At 37.8% G+C, this 20,366-nt stretch overlaps 4 protein-coding genes across 4 annotated transcripts; 3 read left to right on the top strand and 1 right to left on the bottom strand.

Moving 5' to 3' along the window:
* The first annotated feature begins 4,491 nt into the window (after nt 1-4,491).
* On the top strand, nt 4,492-10,347 carry LOC112190376 (nifU-like protein 4, mitochondrial). The gene is made up of 6 exons (XM_024329811.2): nt 4,492-5,058; nt 5,230-5,391; nt 6,710-6,885; nt 8,579-8,682; nt 8,850-8,961; nt 9,907-10,347. The coding sequence occupies exons 1-6, from the start codon at nt 4,872-4,874 to the stop codon at nt 9,973-9,975; spliced, it is 810 nt and encodes a 269-aa protein (XP_024185579.1). The 5' UTR covers nt 4,492-4,871; the 3' UTR covers nt 9,976-10,347.
* Nucleotides 10,348-11,057: 710 nt separating this feature from the next.
* Nucleotides 11,058-11,996, top strand: LOC112185681 (stress-related protein). Its single transcript, XM_024323958.2, has one exon. The coding sequence runs from the start codon at nt 11,171-11,173 to the stop codon at nt 11,813-11,815; it is 645 nt and encodes a 214-aa protein (XP_024179726.1). The 5' UTR covers nt 11,058-11,170; the 3' UTR covers nt 11,816-11,996.
* A 1,135-nt stretch (nt 11,997-13,131) lies between these two features.
* LOC112185680 (actin-7) lies at nt 13,132-15,956 on the bottom strand. The gene is made up of 5 exons (XM_024323957.2): nt 15,802-15,956; nt 14,778-14,848; nt 14,297-14,690; nt 13,596-14,209; nt 13,132-13,490 (listed from the first exon to the last, which is right to left on the bottom strand). The coding sequence occupies exons 2-5, from the start codon at nt 14,835-14,837 to the stop codon at nt 13,425-13,427; spliced, it is 1,134 nt and encodes a 377-aa protein (XP_024179725.1). The 5' UTR covers nt 14,838-14,848; nt 15,802-15,956; the 3' UTR covers nt 13,132-13,424.
* Nucleotides 15,957-19,587: 3,631 nt separating this feature from the next.
* Nucleotides 19,588-20,118, top strand: LOC112184111 (acidic leucine-rich nuclear phosphoprotein 32 family member B-like). Its single transcript, XM_024322398.1, has one exon. It carries the CDS (start codon nt 19,588-19,590, stop codon nt 20,116-20,118), a length of 531 nt encoding a protein of 176 aa, XP_024178166.1.
* Nucleotides 20,119-20,366: the final 248 nt, after the last annotated feature.

Here is a 20,366-nt window from a genome sequence, read left to right as displayed (position 1 = left end):
TATACACTTATAACTCCCTAAGGGAAGCTTAACCACGAGTAGATAAACTTTCTGAAATTTTTACTTTAGTTGATACAGGTCATAGCCACGAGAGTGTGAGAGCTGAAAGATTGAAAAAACAAGTTACGAGTGAGCGGTTATGAGCATATTAGTCCTATGTGGTATTTGGGGCTTAGAGTTGACCTATTAGATCGAGACCCAAACAACTTCAAAAATAGCTTAAATTTAGCTGAAATTTTGACCATAATTATATCTTCTTATCATGATGACATCCAACGGTCGATTTTGATAAAGTCTATTTCCTCCACATTGTTCCTCATGGAAGGTATATTTTTCAATACAACTAATAAACTAGTTAAAGCGCATTAGTAGGCATATAAGGATTTCGTGGGATCTAAACAATCGAAACTGAAAATCGATAAATTTGACATTACCTATCTATTTATAGCATATTAATAGGTATTGTGTAAAAAAATTAACTTGATCCGCCATCATTTAGATGTCAAATAAAGCGGTCAACTACTTATACACCTATAACTCCATAAGGGGAGCTTACCCACGAGTAGATAAATTTTAAGAAAATTTTACATTAGTTGATATCGGTTATACCCATAAGAGTGTGAGAGCTGACAGATCGAAAAAAGAAGTTGCGAGTGAGCGGTTATGAGCATATTAGTTCTATGTGGTATTTAGGGTTTTAGGATTGACCTAGTAGATTGAGACCCAAACAACTTCGAAAATAGCTGAAATTTTGACCATAATTATATCTTATTATCATGATAACATCCAACGGTCGATTTTGATAAAGTCTATTTCCTCCACATTGTTCCTCATGGAAGGTATATTTTTCAATACAACTAATAAACAAATTAAATCGTATTAATAGGCATATAAGGATTTCGTGGGATCTAAACAATCGAAAACTGAAAATCGATAAATTTGACATTACCCATTTATTTATAGTGTATTAATAGGTATTGTGTACAAAAATTAACCCGATCCGCCATCATTTAGATGTCAAATAAAGCGGTCAACCACTTATACACTTATAACTCCTTAAGGGAAGCTTAACCATGAGCAGATAAACTTTCTGAAATTTTTACATTAGTTGATATAGGTCATAGCCACGAGAGTGTGAGAGTTGACAGATTGAAAAAACAAGTTGCGAGTGAGTGGTTATGAGCATATTAGTTCTATGTGGTATTTAGGGTTTAGAGTTGACCTATTAGATCGAGACCCAAACAACTTCGAAAATAGCTGAAATTTTGACCATAATTATATCTTCTTATCATGATGACATCCAACGGTCGATTTTGATAAAGTCTATTTCCTCCACATTGTTCCTCATGGAAGGTATATTTTTCAATACAACTAATAAACTAGTTGAACCGCATTAGTAGGCATATAAGGATTTCGTGGGATCTAAACAATCGAAACTGAAAATCGATAAATTTGACATTACCCATCTATTTATAGCATATTAATAGGTATTGTGTAAAAAAATTAACCCGATCCGCCATCATTTAGATGTCAAATAAAGCGGTCAACTACTTATACACTTATAACTCCATAAGGGGAGCTTAACCACGAGTAGATAAATTTTATGAAATTTTTACATTAGTTGATATAGGTCATACCCATGAGAGTGTGAGAGCTGACATATCGAAAAAAGAAGTTGCGAGTGAGCGGTTATGAGCATATTAGTTCTATGTGGTATTTAGGGTTTTAGGATTGACCTAGTAGATCGAGACCCAAAGGACGACGATAATAACTGAAATTTTGACCATAACCGTTTCTTCTTATCATGATAACATCCAACGGTCGATTTCGGTAAAATCTATTTCCTCCACCTTGTTGCTTATGGAAGGTAGGGCTGGGCACGGGCCGAGTCCAACAAAAATTTTGCTGGGCCCGGGACAGGCCCGTTTTTTACGGTTCGGGCCCAAAGCCCGTTTTGCAACCATCAGGGACCGGCCCGTTTCATTTCGGGCCAGGCTTCCGGGTTTTCGGGCCCAAATACCAATTTTCATTATATTTCCAGATTTTCAACATATTCAAAGTCCAAATACAAATCCATTAAGCTTTTAATGTATTTCCAGATTTCAACATATTCAAAATCCAAAAACAAATCCATTAAGCTTTTAATGTATTTCCAGATCTCAACATATTCAAAATCCAAAAACAAATCCATTAAGCTTTTAATGTATTTCTAGATCTCAACATATTCAAAGTCCAAATACAAATCAATTAAGCTTTTAATGCCTCCATTAAGCTTTGGCTGAATAGAGATACTTTTTATTTCCTTTTTCTGGGCATTAAGGCTTATAATGCTACCATTAATAGAAAAAAAAAACAAGAAGAAGATCAGTAGCGTTCTAAATCCAAAACAACTGAACAACATAACAAAGACATGAGTACCATATTCATATAGTTATCAACGAACAACATAACTAACAAATCTGATTCCTACAACAAAAAAAAACTGAATCAATTAACTGATCCTTCCATGGCGGGCAGGAGAGGAAGAGCAGACCGTGGGATCTATGGAAGGGGAGGATCCAATTGGAGAGAGAAAGAGGTTCTGGAAATCTATGAGACGATGAGATCGGAGCGTTGAGATCGGTGAGTGAAGACGAGGCGATGAGATCGGTGAGACGATGGCCATGAGGAAGGTTCTGGATTTCAAAGATGAGAAGCTTCAAAGAATCAAAGGAAGAAAACAGAGAACGGAGTTCTTGTAACCAAAAGAGAAGAAGAGAGAAAGGGAGTTATGCGGCAGAGTGAAATGAGGAGAGGAGAGAGACTAAGGGGGTTGTGCGGCAGAGTGAAATGAGAAGAGAGGAGAGAGAGTAGGGTTAGGAATTAATATTAGAGAGAATGATTTGGTGTGGGGAGGTCTATACTAGTAATGAAGACTAACAACATAAAAATAATAGCCAGCCAATAGTATAGAGACACATGTCTTTTTTAATGTCAAACGGGCCTGACGGGCTTTTTCATTTCTGAAAGTCTAGGCCCGGGCCCGAACCGTATTTCAAAAGTTAAAGCCCGGCCCGGACCGTTTTGACTGAAAAAAAAATAGGGCCCGGCCCGTACGGGTCGGGCTTTCACGGGCCAGTCCTGGGCTTAAACGCCCAGCCCTAATGGAAGGTATATTTTTTTATTTAACTAATAAAGATGTTAGACTACATTAGTAGGCATATAAGGATTTTGTGCGATCCAAAAAAATTGAAACTTGAAATTGATAAATTTGACATTATCCCTCTATTTATAGTGTAATAATAGCTAATGTGCAAAAAAATTAACCCGATCCGTCATTATTTCGACATCAAACAAAGCGGTCAACCCTTTATACACTTATACTTCCCTAAGGGGAGCTAAATCACGAGGAGATAACTTCTCGAAATTTTTACAATAGTTGATATAGTTCATACTCACGAGAAACCGATTGTTGGATGGGAAGATTGGAATTTTTCTTGGTGTTGTTATAAAAAATCTAGCCAGTTTCGCATTCGTTTCGACTTCAATCCATTTGGTCAACTATACCTTTATAACCTATATTTATATATCAAAATTTTCAAAGAGCAACCCCATCAAGACATACAAAATTGGAAAAACTGACCGTTGGATGAGAGAGTTAAAATATTTTATGCCTATCGTAAGCTGAATTTCGTTATCGTTTTGACTTCGATCAATTCCGTCAACCGAATTTACCTTTATAACCATATATTTATTAATTACATTCTTCAAAGAGCAACTCCATCAAGACATAAGAAATTAGGGAAACCGATAGTTGGATAATAAACTAAGCGATGTGACGAGTTTATAAGAATTTTCAGAGAATTTTTTGGACTCCCAAGCTATTTATTTAAATTTTTTTGAATGTTTCGAAATGTTGAAAATGATTTTAAAGAAACAAAAAATCCATGCGGTGCAATCTAAGCCGTATGTTTGTCCACTACTTGATCAGGACCCTAAATTAAAATAAATGAAGATTATATATGTGGTTCATATCAGATCAATGCATCATCTCAAAAAAAAAAAAAAAAAAAAAAATTAGATCAATGCATTGGACTCCCAATCCCGTGCCCGCGACCCGACGACCTGAGTCGGCGACCTGCTGGAATCCTCCGTCCGGCCACTTCACGGTGTCACACCGGTGGCGTTCGATTCATCTCATTGTCGCCGACCTTCCTCTGGTACTAGTTTGTCCCGAAGAGGGAGAATCGAAGGCCGAAAGCTTCTTCAGCTTTTTCCGGCGAATCCGGTGACTGTTGGGGATGCATGAGGCAAGAAACTTCTTCTACTCACCATGCTATACACTTTGGTATAATTTTTTTTTCGAATTCGGTTTAATTTTGAAGACTTGGATTTCTGGGTTTTTCGTGAAAGTCAGCCTCAGATCCATGAACCTTGTTTGGTGCTGGTTCGGGGGAATGCCGGTGTGCCATGGAGACGGTGGGCCATTGATGAGTTACCCAAGCAATTCGTCCCAGTTCGTCATCTCTCAGTTTGAAACAAAAAGAGAGAGAGCAGAGAGAAGACGAGATGATGAGAGATGTTATTGACAAATGACTACCGGGGACCTACATGGTACTGCTCACGTGACTGGGCCCAAACAACCCGAGCACTCCAAACTCGGAGCATGGAAGACGTTCTCATAAAAAAGAGAGAAAAAAGAATATTAAAGTAGATGGACAGGTGTGAAAACACGTAGGTAAAATGGAGCTGAGAGAGAGAGAGAGGAGAAATGGGATTTGGGCACAACCGCACAAAACGTACTGGGCATAATACGCTCCAACCTTCTTTTGTTCCCTCAGAAGTTCGTACTTCTCGCGATTTCCTTGTTCCGAAACACAAAAGAAAAAGAAATGAGGGGTTTGGCAAGATTGATCGGACGCAGTCTTTCATCTCACAAAAGATTCCAACCTACTACCTTCCGCTGCTTCTCTCGCCGGACCTATTTCCTCTCTGCTTATTTGGGTCGCCGTATCTCCCCCTCTTCTTCTTCTTCTTCTTCTTCTCCTTTCGCTTCTACAAAATGGGGCCTTCTTTCAGGTTAGTTTGTAAAATCAAAGCTTGGAAATTTAATGAAGGAAAGCTGAAAAGATTGTACCTTTTGATTCAATTTTGGAGTTTATCGATCATTATTGGAATTGTTGGTGAGATTGAAGTGAAAAAAGTAAAAGGAATGATGGGTTGTTTGTAATTGGTGTTGCATTTGTGCAGGGCAGAGGAGAAGCATGTTCATACAAACACAGTCCACACCCAATCCTGCATCTCTTATGTTTTACCCCGGGAAGCCTGTTATGGAAGTTGGCAGTGCAGACTTCCCGAATGCCCGGTCCGCCATGAATTCCCCACTGGCCAAGGCCCTTTATGGAATTGATGGTAAGATCATTCTTGACATTATTTTATGGTATTTGTTTTCGAGATTAAGTATCAGAAGATATTAGTACTAGGAGCATCTAGCTTTCTACTGGCTCTGTTTATGTTTCATTTGATTTGGACTGATGGTTGAAAACCGACTTTATTAGGACTGCTAGGACATATTTCTCTGTGTTTGATAACTATGGCTTACAGCATGCACCTATATGTAACTCCTCATCGTTATTAACTGCACACGTCTGCGCCTAGATGTTTTCCTTGGCCCTTAAGAGGATATAGATCATAAATGATTTCAGAGGGGAATTCTTAATGGGATTAGAGGAATTCTTAATGGTTCCGTCTGTATACTGTGGTTTATATTGAGAGATGGAAAAGACATGTCTTTTGAGAATGCGGAGGTCCTAATTGGAGTTGTAAAGCACTATACTGTCTGCACCCTGCCTAGGGTTCAGTTGGGGAAGAGAGTGCTTTAGATTTACGCTGTTGATGATTGTAGACACTAGCTGTATACTGCATCTGAACTGTATAGATAGACAAAAAGATGCCTTCTATGAACCAAAAGAACTTCAAGAAATGATTGTGTACTCAATTTCTTTTTCCTCTTAGGAAGAAAACTTCTAGACAATTTAACCCAGCCCTTATTAATCAGGAAGTCATTAGTCAGGGTCACTTTACTCTATACCCACTGTCGCCCCCCTTTCTTTACTTTCTATTCTTAGCTTATTTTTTTTTTCTTGTGGTTCTTTTCTTCAGTTTTTAAGTATACATTGATTTTCCAAACAAGACTAGAGAATTTTATTCTCAAGTAAAAAGGAAGAAGAAAATTGAGATTCATTTTCAAATGCAACTTTTTTCCACCATATATGAGATTTTGAGTTAAAGGAGTGCTAATAGGGTTTATAATATGTGTATTTGGGTAGAAGAAGATCAGTTTGTAAAGATAGAATAGTTTTCTTTTAAACTTGAAAAAGCAGTTTCCTTGAAGGTCTTTCTCCACAAGTTTGAAATATTATAGAAATAATCTCAAAGATACCCAGGCAACAGTATGACTACTTGAATGATATTTTGGTTACAAAAGAAAAAGGGTTTTTTTTTTTATCAAGTCTGTTGATCCCAGAACAGCTAGTGTTGTGAATATTTTGACCAATTGCCGAAAACTTGATCCCTAGTATTTTCCAGTTATTGTTGATGATGCAGTTTAGTGAGTTTAAATGGTTTTTTTTTTTTCTCTCTCTTTCTTTCCTTTCTTTTGGTCTTGAACTTTTATTTCGGCATTTTGTTAGTTAAAATAATAAACTTAACATGTTTTCCTGTAATACAGGTGTCACTCGAGTGTTTTTTGGATCAGATTTTGTTACTGTAACTAAGTCAGAAGATACTTCATGGGATCTTTTGAAGCCAGAAATCTTTGCAGCAATCATGGACTTTTACTCTTCTGGGGAGCCACTCTTTCTCGACTCAAAAGCTGCGGCAGCAAAGGACACTGCTATTAATGAGGTATGTCCACAAATTCATGTCTGTCAATGCATTTTGAGTTTTTATGCTAATTGACAGTCAGCAGAACCGAGTTATACCTTTGCTCTGAAATTAGTTTTATTGATTTATCCCAAGTTTCATGAAATAGTATGTTTCTTTTTTACCTTCTTGACTTTTGAAAATGCTAGTCTCACTACAACCTTATCATACCTATTATTGTGCCTATCTGGGAGTCGTAGCTACAATAACATCTGAGTGTCTTCTGGAAGGACCACTGGTTACTCTTTATTGTTACTCTTTTGTTACTCAGAGACCAATTTAGTTGCTCTTTTAGTCTTCTTGAAAAATGTACAAAAAGAAAGTGCCATTTTGTTAATGCAAAAGTAGTTCCTTCGATCATGTGCTCAAAGTTGTGAATATATCTGTGTGCGCGCCTAAGAAGCACCGATACGGGTACGAGTATCCGGATACGATACGATCGGATACGTGAATACGGTAAATCTTAAATATAATAGGATACGGGTACGTGAAGGATACGTCGATTATATATATATATATATATATATATAATAAAAAAATCAGAAAAGAAAATATGAAAATACACAATTTACAATTTAATTTTATACATTATCACAATGGGTGTGGATCCTCTATGAGAAAGCAACATAAGCCTATCTGTCTTTTTAATCCCTGCTCGAGGCAAAAAGGAAAAAAAAGTCACGGACTCACGGTCCCCCCCCTCCTCTCTCTCTCCTCTTTCATCTGTTTCTTCTTCTTTGCTAGTTTGAGTTTCCAGATCTCGTCTCTCCCTTGTTATGCTTGAACTTTGCTATCGATCTATTTTATATATTCGGGAGAGGATCTGTTTATACCAGTTTCCATCAACATTTGGTTTCCAATATGAGCTCAAGTTGATTGATTAAGAGAAGAAGAAAGGAATGATATATAAGAGAGCGAGAGAGAGGAGCAGAGGGCTACGAGGAGAAGAAAGGAGAGAGGAAAGCAGAGGGCTGTGGAGTTTTTCAGGGCAAGGAACTGGCTAAAGAGAGAGAGCTCGATCTGGGTTTGGTTTTTTGTTTTTTTTTTGTTTTTTTTTTTCAGCGTAAAAAGTCACTATTACCCCCGCGTATCCAATTTAATTACAAAAATTCGTATCCCATTCAGATACGGACGTATCCAAACCGTATCCAAATCCGGATCCGCGTATCCAAGCGTATCCGAGTGTATCCGCGCGTATCGTACCCGTATCCCGGATCGATACGGGATACGAGGCCAAAATGGCGTATCTGTGCTTCATAGGTGCGCGCGCTTTAATAGTCAATGATGCCTTTGTAGCTCTTGAAAATAGTGGGTCCCCTTTGGATGGGCATTTTTTTTCTTCTTGTTTTAAAATACTATTTATTACATCTTGTAGTGGAATATTATTGATACAACGATACTAATAAGGACTTGCAAGAAAGTCATCCACTTTGCGAATACTCTGTGCAAAACCTCAGTGATGAGGGCATGCTGTTATTCACCGGGATGTTTCTCATGCACAGAGCCTGCCAAGACTACGAAGCAGAAATTAGAACTTGAAATTTTGAGCATATAGTTACTCTTTTCTTACTGGCCAAAATAAAAAACTTTTTGTGTTTTGTGCAAAAATCTCATAAGATCCTTTTTTTTCATCATAAATCCAATAGATATCAACATGTTGTGGTTACTGTTGCAGGATGATTCAGAAATAGTTGCCATGATCAAAGAATTGTTGGAGACTCGCATCAGACCAGCAGTTCAAGATGATGGCGGGGACATTGAGTATAAGGGATTTGATCCGTAAGTCTTCCTTCATTTAATTTTGTCTTTTTTATTTTGATGTTGGATAATTTATGACTTTCTTTTTGTTTTAGGTGGCTTCATTTTTTATATAATGTAATTTTTTAATATTTATCTATCGGAGAGTTCCTGATTATTTTTTATCACTTCTTGAATATTGTCTATAGAGAAACCGGAATAGTTAAACTGAGCATGCAAGGAGCGTGTAGTGGCTGCCCAAGCTCATCAGTCACCCTGAAATCTGGCATTGAAAATATGCTCATGCATTATGTACCTGAGGTAACAAATGACAATCATGCTTTGATTCTCAAGAATGTATATATCTTTTGGACTAGAAGCCTGGTCTGTGGACTAACTGTAGATGCGCCATGCGCGTGCACACACACACAACAACCATTTTCTTATATTGGTTAAGATACAATTACTTGTAAAGGCAAAGGACAGACAAATTATCCATCTAAGAAAGTGTCTGAATACTTATAGAGGAACATTACAGTGAAGCATAATTCCCATCCAATCATGATCTATCTATGTTAAATTGGCCATAGAATGATTAATCAAAGAAGCCCACTGAGATTTCAAAATGTGCTTCTCTCCTAAGGAATATCCACCTTTTCACTTGTATCCCTAGAGAAATTTGAGAATAGTGAAAGTAAGAGATTAGAACAGTATGACTAGTGGATACCCAAATATAAATAAAGTAACAAAGAGGTGACAGATGAATGTCCTTGCTAATTATCTTCCCATGTCTAATTTTGTTTGCACGAAAAAATGTAAGCTCCTAGAAGAATGAGTATATTCCTCGGTCCTTGAGTTATGAATTTTAAAGGAGAGAACAAAACGTGCTCAATCCTGAAATCCCACCCATTAGCCTGTACTTGAATTATCTAGTAAAAGAATATGACTATGAATTTCTCCCAAGTGGGAATCTCAACACTTCATAAAAGAATACCACTAGGAAATAGTTTCACATTGCTACCAACTGCTTGTCCAAATTTCCATTTTATCTTCTGGTCTCCAAAGTTTTCAGGTTTCAGGACCAGAAATTTATTCTCAAGCTTTACTTCTTGCTTCCTACCTCTTATAGATTATCACTTTTCTTTATTCTATTCAAAATGACATTGTTGCCTTCCTCTCCCTTATTTGTCCAAGAAGTTGGAACATATTGAATAAGTTCGTTAGCTCAAGATTGTCTGTATCTGACATGGATATCTGCATTTACAGGTCAAAGGTGTGGAGCAAGAACATGATGAAGAAGATGAAGATGCAGCATTAACGGGGCATGTGGAGTAGAGATTTATAATTTTCTTCAAAGGAGGCATAATTTTAGATAGAATGGAGAGCTCACGAGGGATTGGGTAGCATTCCTGTACAGTAGCAAATAAAGTTGTATTTAATTTATTGATTGGCCACTATCATAGAATTATTGATGTTATAGTAAGAATTTAGAGCTTTAAATTGTATAACGGGAAGGATGACTGGTTTACTTGGTCAATCAAAATTTTCCTGTTTTTCAGAAGGCGACTGATGCATTTCTAATTTCCCCAAGAGATCTGGGTTGAACGTGTTTCACTTCGTGTTGAAATGCATGTTTTGGATTCTTGGCTGTGCGTGGTGAATATGTCATCACAGGGTCACATTTCGTAATTTTTGTATGTGGCGCTAGTGATTCATTCTGTTGTGTACCTATGTCTTTGCATTCCGGCATAATGGCTTCTTCTTGTGCGAGTTCATTCTTTTGCCTTTGTCTGAATTTAAGCAACTCCAATCTGCAGTGTTTTCTGAAGACGCCAAGCCATACGAATATTTATTTGACATGATAATTAGAAGTGTAGTTTCAGGGACGCGAAAAAACAAACCGCCTATTAGTGGAATACTATCATTAATCTTAACAACAGGGAATAGTGCAGATGTTAAATCCCAGTAGAGAGAAACCAAGTGTTTTATTATATTGCATCTCCTGATGGATACAAAACTAATGTGATAAATTTATCCACGACAGATTGTGAGCTCTAACAAAGAGTTAGAAATTTCTTTTTAATTATTTTTCACCAGATAGAGTTGGAAAATTATAACGGAGTGAAATTTGGTACCCCAGATTGCAATTTCTTTTTATTATCTAACAAGGTATTACCGACATTTTTAATTTTTTATTATGGCGCTTCCTTGTTATCCGGCTAAGTTAGTACTTCATCCTGAATAAGTCAATAATGTTGCATCGTTGACCGACTTCCTCATTAAGCGAAACTCATAACACGGACTTGGCAGCTGGCTTTGCCAAAAGAACTGCAACACGACACTGTTTTCTGCCGAAGCTTCTGAATTCTTAAGAACTAAGTTTCAATTCGATGGCTCTTCTCCTATAAAGCCTCATCGTCTCCCTAAACCCTCCAACACAATTCACATCGAGAAATATATATTATTCATTGTTCTTTATCTGCGATTTTAGTTCCAACAGAAAGAAACTCCTTTGTTAGAAGCTAGATATATGGCTCAAGAGGACTTGACCACGCAGCAAAAACAGATGGCGGAGGAGGTGGAAGAGCAGCAGCGGCTCAAGTACCTGCAATTTGTTCAAGTGGCTGCACTTCACGCCGCGGTTTGCTTCTCAAATGCTTATGGTTATGCCAAGGAGAAATCCGGTCCACTGAGGCCCGGCGTTGAGTCAGCGGAGGGAGCTGTGAAGACTGTTGTTGGACCTGTGTATGACAAGTACCAGGCTCTCCCCGCCAACCTCCTTGCTTTCGTTGATGGCAAGGTCGACGAATCTGTGACCAAGCTGGCTTCATCCCAAGCAATGTCTTTTGCTCAGAAAGCGCCAGAGGCGGCTCGAGCTGTTGCATTGGAGTTTCAGCAAAGGAGCACAAGCATGGCTAAGTTGGTATACTCCAAGTACGAACCGAAAGCTGAGCAATGTGCTGTTTGTGCATGGAGAAAGCTGAATGAGCTACCTGTGGTACCGAAGGTGGCTGAGATTGTTGTACCGACTGCTGCATATTGTTCCGAAAAGTACAATCACAGTGTCCGTTGCACTGCGGAGAAGGGGTACAGGGTGGCCTCCTATTTGCCTTTGGTTCCAACAGAAAAAATTGCTAAGGTTTTTGGAGGGAATGTGCCTGAACCCGTTCGGTGATTCTTTTATTTCATTTTTGGTTTGTTTTATCAGTTGTGAATTGTGATGTTTTATGGCCTTTGTAACATTTTCTTATGCCTTTTTTATGAGTATTGTATCGATGTTATAATGTTATTAGGGACATTGCTATCTTGCTTTTGGGAAATCTATCACCTGATGTTTAATAGTGATGTTTTGGAAATTAGCCACTGTGTGATTGTTGTGTATAAAGATGAGCGATTTTGGGGTTAAGCCGTAACTAAATGCAAAGTACTTTGGGGTTAAGCGGTAACTACATGCAAAGTACTCCAAACATAAGGATCTTGCAAGCTAAGGACATAACGAATACTTGCTGGCTTGCTGCTCTTCTATGGTGCTCCGTTATTAACACAGGGTTTGAGATTAAGATTTGGGAATGGTGAATCTGTGCTCTTTGGACTTGACAATTGGCTTGAGTGTGGCCCTCTTCTTAAATTTGCTGTACTTTCATATTCCACATGGGCAAATATGTCTTCCTGTTCAAATTTCTCCGTTAGGTCCGGACGCCAATCGGTTTGGTGCTGAAAGGAAATGGGAGTTCAATTTCAGATTGACGTCTCCCTTTCGAAGCTAAGAACTGGGAGTTCATTTTCAGATTGATATTGATGTCTTACCTTTCAAAGCTAAGAACTGGGAGTCCAATTTCAGATTGCTGTCCCCCTTTCGAAGCTAAGAATTTCTATGCCCATCAGGTAGTTGATTTGTCGTTTGCTCATGTTTTTACTTCCAACTTCCTCTATGCCCTCAGCAAATGAATATGGCACGTAAGTCTGGATTTGTCATTTGCTCATGTTTTTACTTGCAACTTCCTCTATACCCTCAGCAAATTAATATGAAACGTCGATCAAATATGGGTGGATGGTATAAGGGTTGCCAATGGAGCTTTTGGTATGGTAGTCACTCTTTTGGGTGGAACTGGAATGGTCTGGGAAGCGAAATTTTTATCTAGGCATTTCTTTTCTATGGCAACAGACCATCACCACATCACACAGAACCAGATGCTGGGTGCGTGCAGTTATAAAAATGTGGGCATCAATGGTCTTCCAAGCACTCATAAAAGAAAACTTAAATAAAATGTCCTTCCCAGCCTCAATTGATTGAAGCTGTGTCAATAGATTCAAGTTTGTGAGCACGAAAGGATATACTCCTACTTATCTTCAGTTCTCAACTTGTGAGAATGTAAATTCCAAACTACCAGCAGGATAGATAAAACATCTCCAGCATAGTGGCATCTCAAAATAAAATGTGTAACCCTCAAGGAAAGGGGCAACAAATAAATACAAATGCAAGCAAGCACAGGAGCAAAATTCCTCTCAAGCTTTCAAGCCAGTATTTAAATATAATTTCCATAGCAGTTTATGACCACAAACTGACACTATCATTCAGATACAATAAAGCTAGTAATATTAATGTTCCCAAGAAAAAAAGAAAGAAAAAGAACCGTCAAATATAGAACAAAAAGGGAATTAAGGACGGAAAAAAAAAGATCCCAATCACTCTCCACTACAAACATCCCAACCACATGACACTTGACACGAAAATCCAACTAAATTGAAAAAAAAATAACTCACCACCAAAACATTTATAGAACTCAGAAGCACTTCCTGTGGACAATGGATGGACCAGACTCATCATACTCTCCCTTAGAAATCCACATCTGAGCAACAAAAGAAAACTTGTCAGTCTCAAACAAAACCTATACATTAAGATTTAAAACTGCAAAAAAACATTTACACATTGTACTGTGGGAACTGATACACACCTGTTGGAAGGTACTGAGGGAAGCAAGAATGGACCCTCCGATCCAGACACTGTACTTCCTCTCTGGTGGAGCCACAACCTTGATCTTCATGCTGCTTGGAGCAAGAGCAGTGATTTCCTTGCTCATCCTGTCTGCAATACCAGGGAACATAGTTGAACCTCCACTGAGCACAATGTTGCCATACAAGTCTTTTCTGATATCCACATCACACTTCATAATGGAGTTATAGGTAGTCTCATGAATGCCGGCAGCTTCCATTCCGATGAGGGATGGTTGGAAGAGGACTTCTGGGCACCTGAATCTCTCAGCTCCAATTGTGATGACTTGGCCGTCAGGAAGCTCATAGTTCTTCTCAACTGAGGAGCTGCTCTTGGCAGTCTCAAGTTCTTGTTCATAGTCAAGGGCAACATATGCAAGCTTCTCCTTCATGTCACGGACAATTTCTCGTTCAGCAGTGGTGGTGAACATGTACCCTCTTTCAGTGAGAATCTTCATCAAAGCATCTGTAAGGTCACGTCCAGCAAGGTCCAGACGAAGGATGGCGTGGGGGAGGGCATAACCTTCGTAGATTGGCACAGTGTGACTCACACCATCACCAGAGTCAAGCACAATACCTGTGAAAGGAAGAGCCCATTTAATGCCAGAATAACATTGATAATAAGGACATTAAGACTCAGACCAGAGAAATATTTTATACTAACCAGTTGTACGACCACTAGCATACAGAGAGAGAACAGCCTGAATGGCAACATACATAGCGGGCACATTGAAGGTCTCAAACATAATCTGCGTCATCTTTTCTCTGTTGGCCTTGGGGTTAAGAGGAGCCTCAGTAAGAAGAACTGGGTGCTCTTCAGGAGCAACACGGAGCTCATTGTAGAAAGTGTGATGCCAGATCTTCTCCATGTCATCCCAGTTGCTTACTATACCATGCTCAATGGGATATTTCAAGGTAAGAATACCTCTTTTAGACTGTGCTTCATCACCTACATAGGCATCCTTCTGCCCCATACCAACCATGACACCAGTATGTCGTGGCCGACCAACAATACTAGGAAACACAGCCCTGGGAGCATCATCACCAGCAAAACCAGCCTACACAACCAATGTCCACTTAAGATGTTGACAAGCAGTGGTACGGGTGATATAAAAACATAAACAGGAACAAGAAATGACACTTACCTTCACCATTCCAGTCCCATTGTCACAAACGAGAGGCTGAATGTCCTCAGTATCGGCCATATTTTACAAACCTGAAGCACGGACATGAAGAAATTAGTGCAATGAAAACAAATTACCTTTTTAATGTCATACATTGGTCAGAACCGGGCACATTGTTCAGTAATCAAATGAACATTCAGTGTTCTAGTTCATAGATTTTAACAGTAAATCACTCTCATATATCCATTCCTTTCCATATAGCTTACATTTTAATCAACAAAGAAAGACGTAAAGATCTCATCCAAAACTATGCTATTCAATTCAATAAAAAAACACATGCAGGTAGAAACTTTCTAAGGCCTTATTATTCAAATCATTTGATCATTCAAAAAATCAGTGATTGAATAAAAAGAGGACATACATTCATTACGAAAGATTTAAATAATGTGATGAATCATCAAAATTCATCATTATCTTTCAAACAGCTTACTATATTTCCCCCAACCATCTATCTCTTATCCTACTTTGTTTTGAATAATTTCCAAAAAACACTTTTCATGAGTTTAAATCTAAACTATCAGAGTTCAAATGCTTCGCCAAACAGTTACCAAGCACAGTTTTAAGCATAAAAAAACTTCCACAATTCTTCAACAAAAATTTAAAAAAAAAAAAAAGAAGAAAAAAAGCAGACAGATCTAAACGATTTACTGATATAGCAGATCAGAAGCATGAGATCCAACGAAACTAAAACCAGATCAGACAATCAAACGGCCTCTAACACAACGAAGAGTCTAAAATCGCATTCAAACACAGCGATCGGTCAATAAAATTCAAAGCTGATTCCAGATCTAACTCCAACCATCACTCACACAGCAGAATCAGCACAAAACCTTCCAGATCAAACACAAACAACCTCCAATCTACTTCTCATTTAAAAAAAGAAAAAAACGCTCTCAAATTCAAACCAGAAACTTCAAACTCTAGCAGAATTTCACAACGAAATGATACAAAAACAGAAAGAAGCTCACAGATCCGCTCCGATTACCTTGAAAAAGTTGAAGACGATCGAAGACGGCGGCGATGAAGAACACCGAGCCGACCTCTGCTGACGAAGGCTTGGCTGTCTCTGACTCAGTGGACTCGAAAATGAAGCAGAATTAGGGTGAGCTCGAAATAAGAGTGGGCTATTATATAGCCGGGGGTTTTGAAATGCACATGAAATTCGGACCAAATTAAGAATTTTCATTATTTTAGATTATATATTTTTTAAATTTTAGGATATAATTATTTTCCTTTTAAAATAAAAATAAAAAGGAATTTAATTTCTGTGTGAGGGGGAATCATTTCGGCCACCAGAAAAGATAGAGTGACCTGGCTGACAGCCTTTTCCATGTTATGGATGTTTGTGCTTGAGTAAAGCTCAGCCGTCCGATCTGTGGGCCTGGAAGATCAGTGCCACGTCGGCGTTTAAGGCCCCACGGTTCGCGTCACATTACAGAATCTCGAGTGTTGTATTGGTCTGTTTGTCCGTGACAATTATTCATGTACAACAGTGGTGTTTGGCTTGCACTAAAACACACGCGACTTATGCCACCAATACTCTTCAAATTTCAAATCACTCTACTGTAAACCAACCAATTTTATTTTTCATTTACTCCCTTCTTTGAAAAAAAAATTCTTACAATAATTGATTACCGAAAAAAAAAGAAAAAAAAAACCTCCAATGTAAAAAAAAAAAATTTCACGTATCAACCGATAATTTGTTATGCTAGTTCACCTATAAAAAGAAAAATTTACTTTAACAATGTTTTGACATCACAACCACACGAAAATGTTCACCTGGTCAGTTATTGACCAAGAAAATAATGCTCAACCACCCTTGGATCTAAATCCAAGGGCTGAGAGAATTATTATTAAGTTAAGGTGTTTTGTTTTCCACCCTTGGATGTAAATCTGAAGGTTGTTGAGCATAAATTCTTTGGTCAGCAACTGACCAGGTGAACACCACTGCACAACCACATTAGAGCAAAAATGTTTAGGAGTCTAAAAATCATATCAAAATTTTTTTTTTCCTAAAAGATGATCAAAGGATTTCACTCATGTTCCCATGGTGACTTGAACCCATGACTTTGTACATAGGTAGTGGGTGCTCTAACCATGGAGTCTAAAAATCGTATCAAACAACAAACTGATTATGACATCATTTTCTACCTAAAAAATCTAACTTGCCTTGGTTGAAGTATATCACCAATTGAAAGACTGAAGCTGTCACACCCAAATTTTAATGGAAAGAAATGCAAACAGTAACTGATTTTTGGCATATTAGTAACTTTCGTATCTGAACTTTAAAAAATGTTACTTTGGTACCTGAAGTTCGGACCCCGATCCAATATTAGTAATTGAAACACTGTTGGTCGTTACCGAATTAGTCAAAATTCAAATTTGCAAGGGTCATTTCATCCATTCATGTTTTCTCTCTAACCTTACCTTTTGTCCCCAATTTGGATTCACTTTCACTTTCACTTTTAGACTCTCTCTCTCATACCGAATCTGTAGTCTTCTCTCTTTCAGTCTTCCACTCTTTTACTGAACATAACTGATAGACTATTTCTGTACACCTAAATAGACGCACAAAAATACCTATAATTTAACCCTACAAGAATGTCGAAAATAGTATATGCAAGTAAGGATCGTTCCCGCAAGAGATTGTGGCCTAATCACTAATCTAAATACTCAAAACAAAATAAATCATAAACTGTTCAGTTAGAAAGATCTGACTGACAGACAACTCTAAACTACTCTAAATGTCACAAAAATTTACAAATAGACTTTAGACATGACAAACTGACTACTGACAAAGTTTGATATTTTTGAAGGTGTTTTGGTTGACAAACTAATTAAATAAAAACGAAACACTAAATGACTCTAAAAATAAAAAGACTTGATTCAGAGTTTTGAAAATCAAAAATAAAACAAGTTAGAGGAATTGCATCCACCACCAATCAATCAAGTAAACTAATCATGTTCAACCTAATTTCATTTATCTATGGATGAAGATGCTCAAATTAACCTAACACCTGAATTAACCTATTGTTTTTCCTTACTTGTATGTTAGGTGAGAGACGCTCTACACCTAACCTATTTTCTAAAATGCAACCTAGGTTGACGCAACTCTAGATTTAACACAAAGAAATCATTACGCAATAGAAAAACGAGACATCACAAGGCATCTTGAGTACGACGCGTCTCAATTAACCTAGGAACCTAATCACTTGCCTTATAGACAATTTACTACTCTAGAACTCTCAACGGAACCCTCGAAGCAAGGCACAGGAAATTATCATTCATAGCAATAAAACCCTAAACATGCAATCTAAGTTGTGCACCAAAGAAAACATGCAAAGGAATCATCAATGTGAAGATAGAAATTAGGTTCTCATCCAATAGATAAACAAAACTAATTTAAAGTAATAACTAGTTTACAATCATGATTTGGGGCTTCAACAACCCCTAACTAAAGAGTTAGTAAAAACAAAAACAAGCTAAAGAGAAAAAATAAGAAGTTGCAGGAGAGAGGAAAGAGAGGAGAGAAGGGAAGAGAAGAGCTTTTTCAAATTTGCAAAGCCCTTTTATATTGCTCCTTGAGTCCTCTTTCATTCCTTTTTGGTTTGAGACTCCTTGAATTGTAGAGAAAGGCAATTTCTTTATTCTCTATTTGATTTAGGATTCTCCACACTTTTGTCCAATGAGAATTTGCCATATCATCATCAATATTTTCTGAATATTTTCTCTTTTATTGCTGCGTCATCTCGACGGATTAGGCTCTTCGATTCATCAAGGTCACTTGCTAGGGCCAGGGCTTCAAGCTTTTCTTTATTTGCACATCTTTCCTCCATATTATCTCCTTTTTGTATATTTGCTCCAAAAACCCTAATAAACATAAAAGTAAATAAATAAAGAGAAAATAGAATAAACTAACAAAGATTAATATAAGGATTAACATTATAAACGTTGCATAAAATGCGCCTATAAACTACAGAGATTTGATTCCCTATCCACTGAAACAACAGAGAAAAGGAGATTTGATTCTCCTGATTAGGTACTATAGAGAGCTGGAGGTATTTTCGAGTCAATGGGGAGCCACCAGTTTATTTAGGTAAAATCAAATGGTCCCCAGTGTAAAGTTTTCCCCTTTTACTCTATTCGGGTAGAATGGCTTTGTTTAACGTTATCGATGGTTTTATCTAGGGTTTGGTTTAGGGTTTAGGGCATTTTTGTCTCCATCTGCAATTATTTATTTCCTTGTCTGTTTGATGTCGGGCTTGAAGTGGTAGAGGTTAAATGCTTTAGGCTTAGGGTTTGTGGTTTGGTTGGTTGTGAATTTAAGTTCAGAGCAGCTTAACAGTAGTTTTAGAGGTTACGCACTTAAATGAAGAGGGCAGGGTTGTTGATGCTGGGTTAGTGAAAATGATAAATCTCAATTCATTGTTTGTCCTTAATTGATGTGTGCTATTTATGGAATAAATATAAGTAACAAACTTTAGGAAGAAAATGTGATGTAATGAACTTATGTTCTTAGGGTTTAAAATTGTGGAATTTGATCTGCACTCAATGGTTTAGGTCATGATATTTTGAAATTTCATATGCATGTACTTATGTGTTCACTGTGAAGATACACCATAGAGGAAGGTTTCACAGTGAGAGAGGTTTAAATAGGGTTTATAGAAGGGGAGATGTAGTGTATGTTGATGGAATAGACACTGACAAGGTGTCTTGGACATGGCTGCACTATTGGGCTTATGATCTAGGGTATCAAAACCCTTCATTGCAGATGTGGTTTAGGATTCTTGCTAGTGAGGAAGGGAGTGGATTTTTGCCAATTACTGCTGACAAGGATGCAATGGACATGTGCACCTTCATCTCCCCAAGAACAAAGAGCATTGACATGTACATTGTTTGCTTAAGTGAGAGGAGAGTGTTTAGAGAGGATGAGCTGAATAAGTTTGATGAAGATATTGACCACACAAGATTCATGAACTGGTGGATTGATGACATTGAAGGAGGGCCCAATTCTGATGAGGAGGATGAGGATGAGGATTTGATTGATGAGTTTATTCCAGAAGTTATGGAAGTTGTGGAGGTAAATGATGATGATGATGATGATGATGATGATGATGATGGGCCAGAAGCTGGTAATGGAAGTGGGCCTGTTTCAGGTAATAATGGTGATGGGCCATTACCTGCACATAATGATGAAGGGCTAGTACATGGTAATGAGGATGATGGGCTTCTAAGTGCTTTTGGAGTGACCCAAACTGAAACTCAAAGAGGGAAAAAAAGAGCTGTTGACAAAGGTAAATAGAGGGTGGAAGTAGAGGACATTCTTGCACTAAAGAAAAAGAAGGGAAAACCAAGGAGACAAGTCCAGAAGAGATATGCCACTAGATTTGGAGGGAAATCTTCAAGACAAGCAGAGGCATAAGCTGAGGGTTCTGAATAACAAGATGATGGACATGATGTGTCCTCTGACAGTTCAACAGATTCAGAGGACTCAAACTTTGATTGAATTGTTGACTCTGGTAATGATCTCCATGATGAGGATAATGACAT

Source organism: Rosa chinensis, chromosome 2 (genome assembly GCF_002994745.2).
Source record: "Rosa chinensis cultivar Old Blush chromosome 2, RchiOBHm-V2, whole genome shotgun sequence".
Taxonomy (NCBI): domain Eukaryota; kingdom Viridiplantae; phylum Streptophyta; class Magnoliopsida; order Rosales; family Rosaceae; genus Rosa; species Rosa chinensis.
This window is presented reverse-complemented; position numbering and strand designations above follow the sequence as displayed.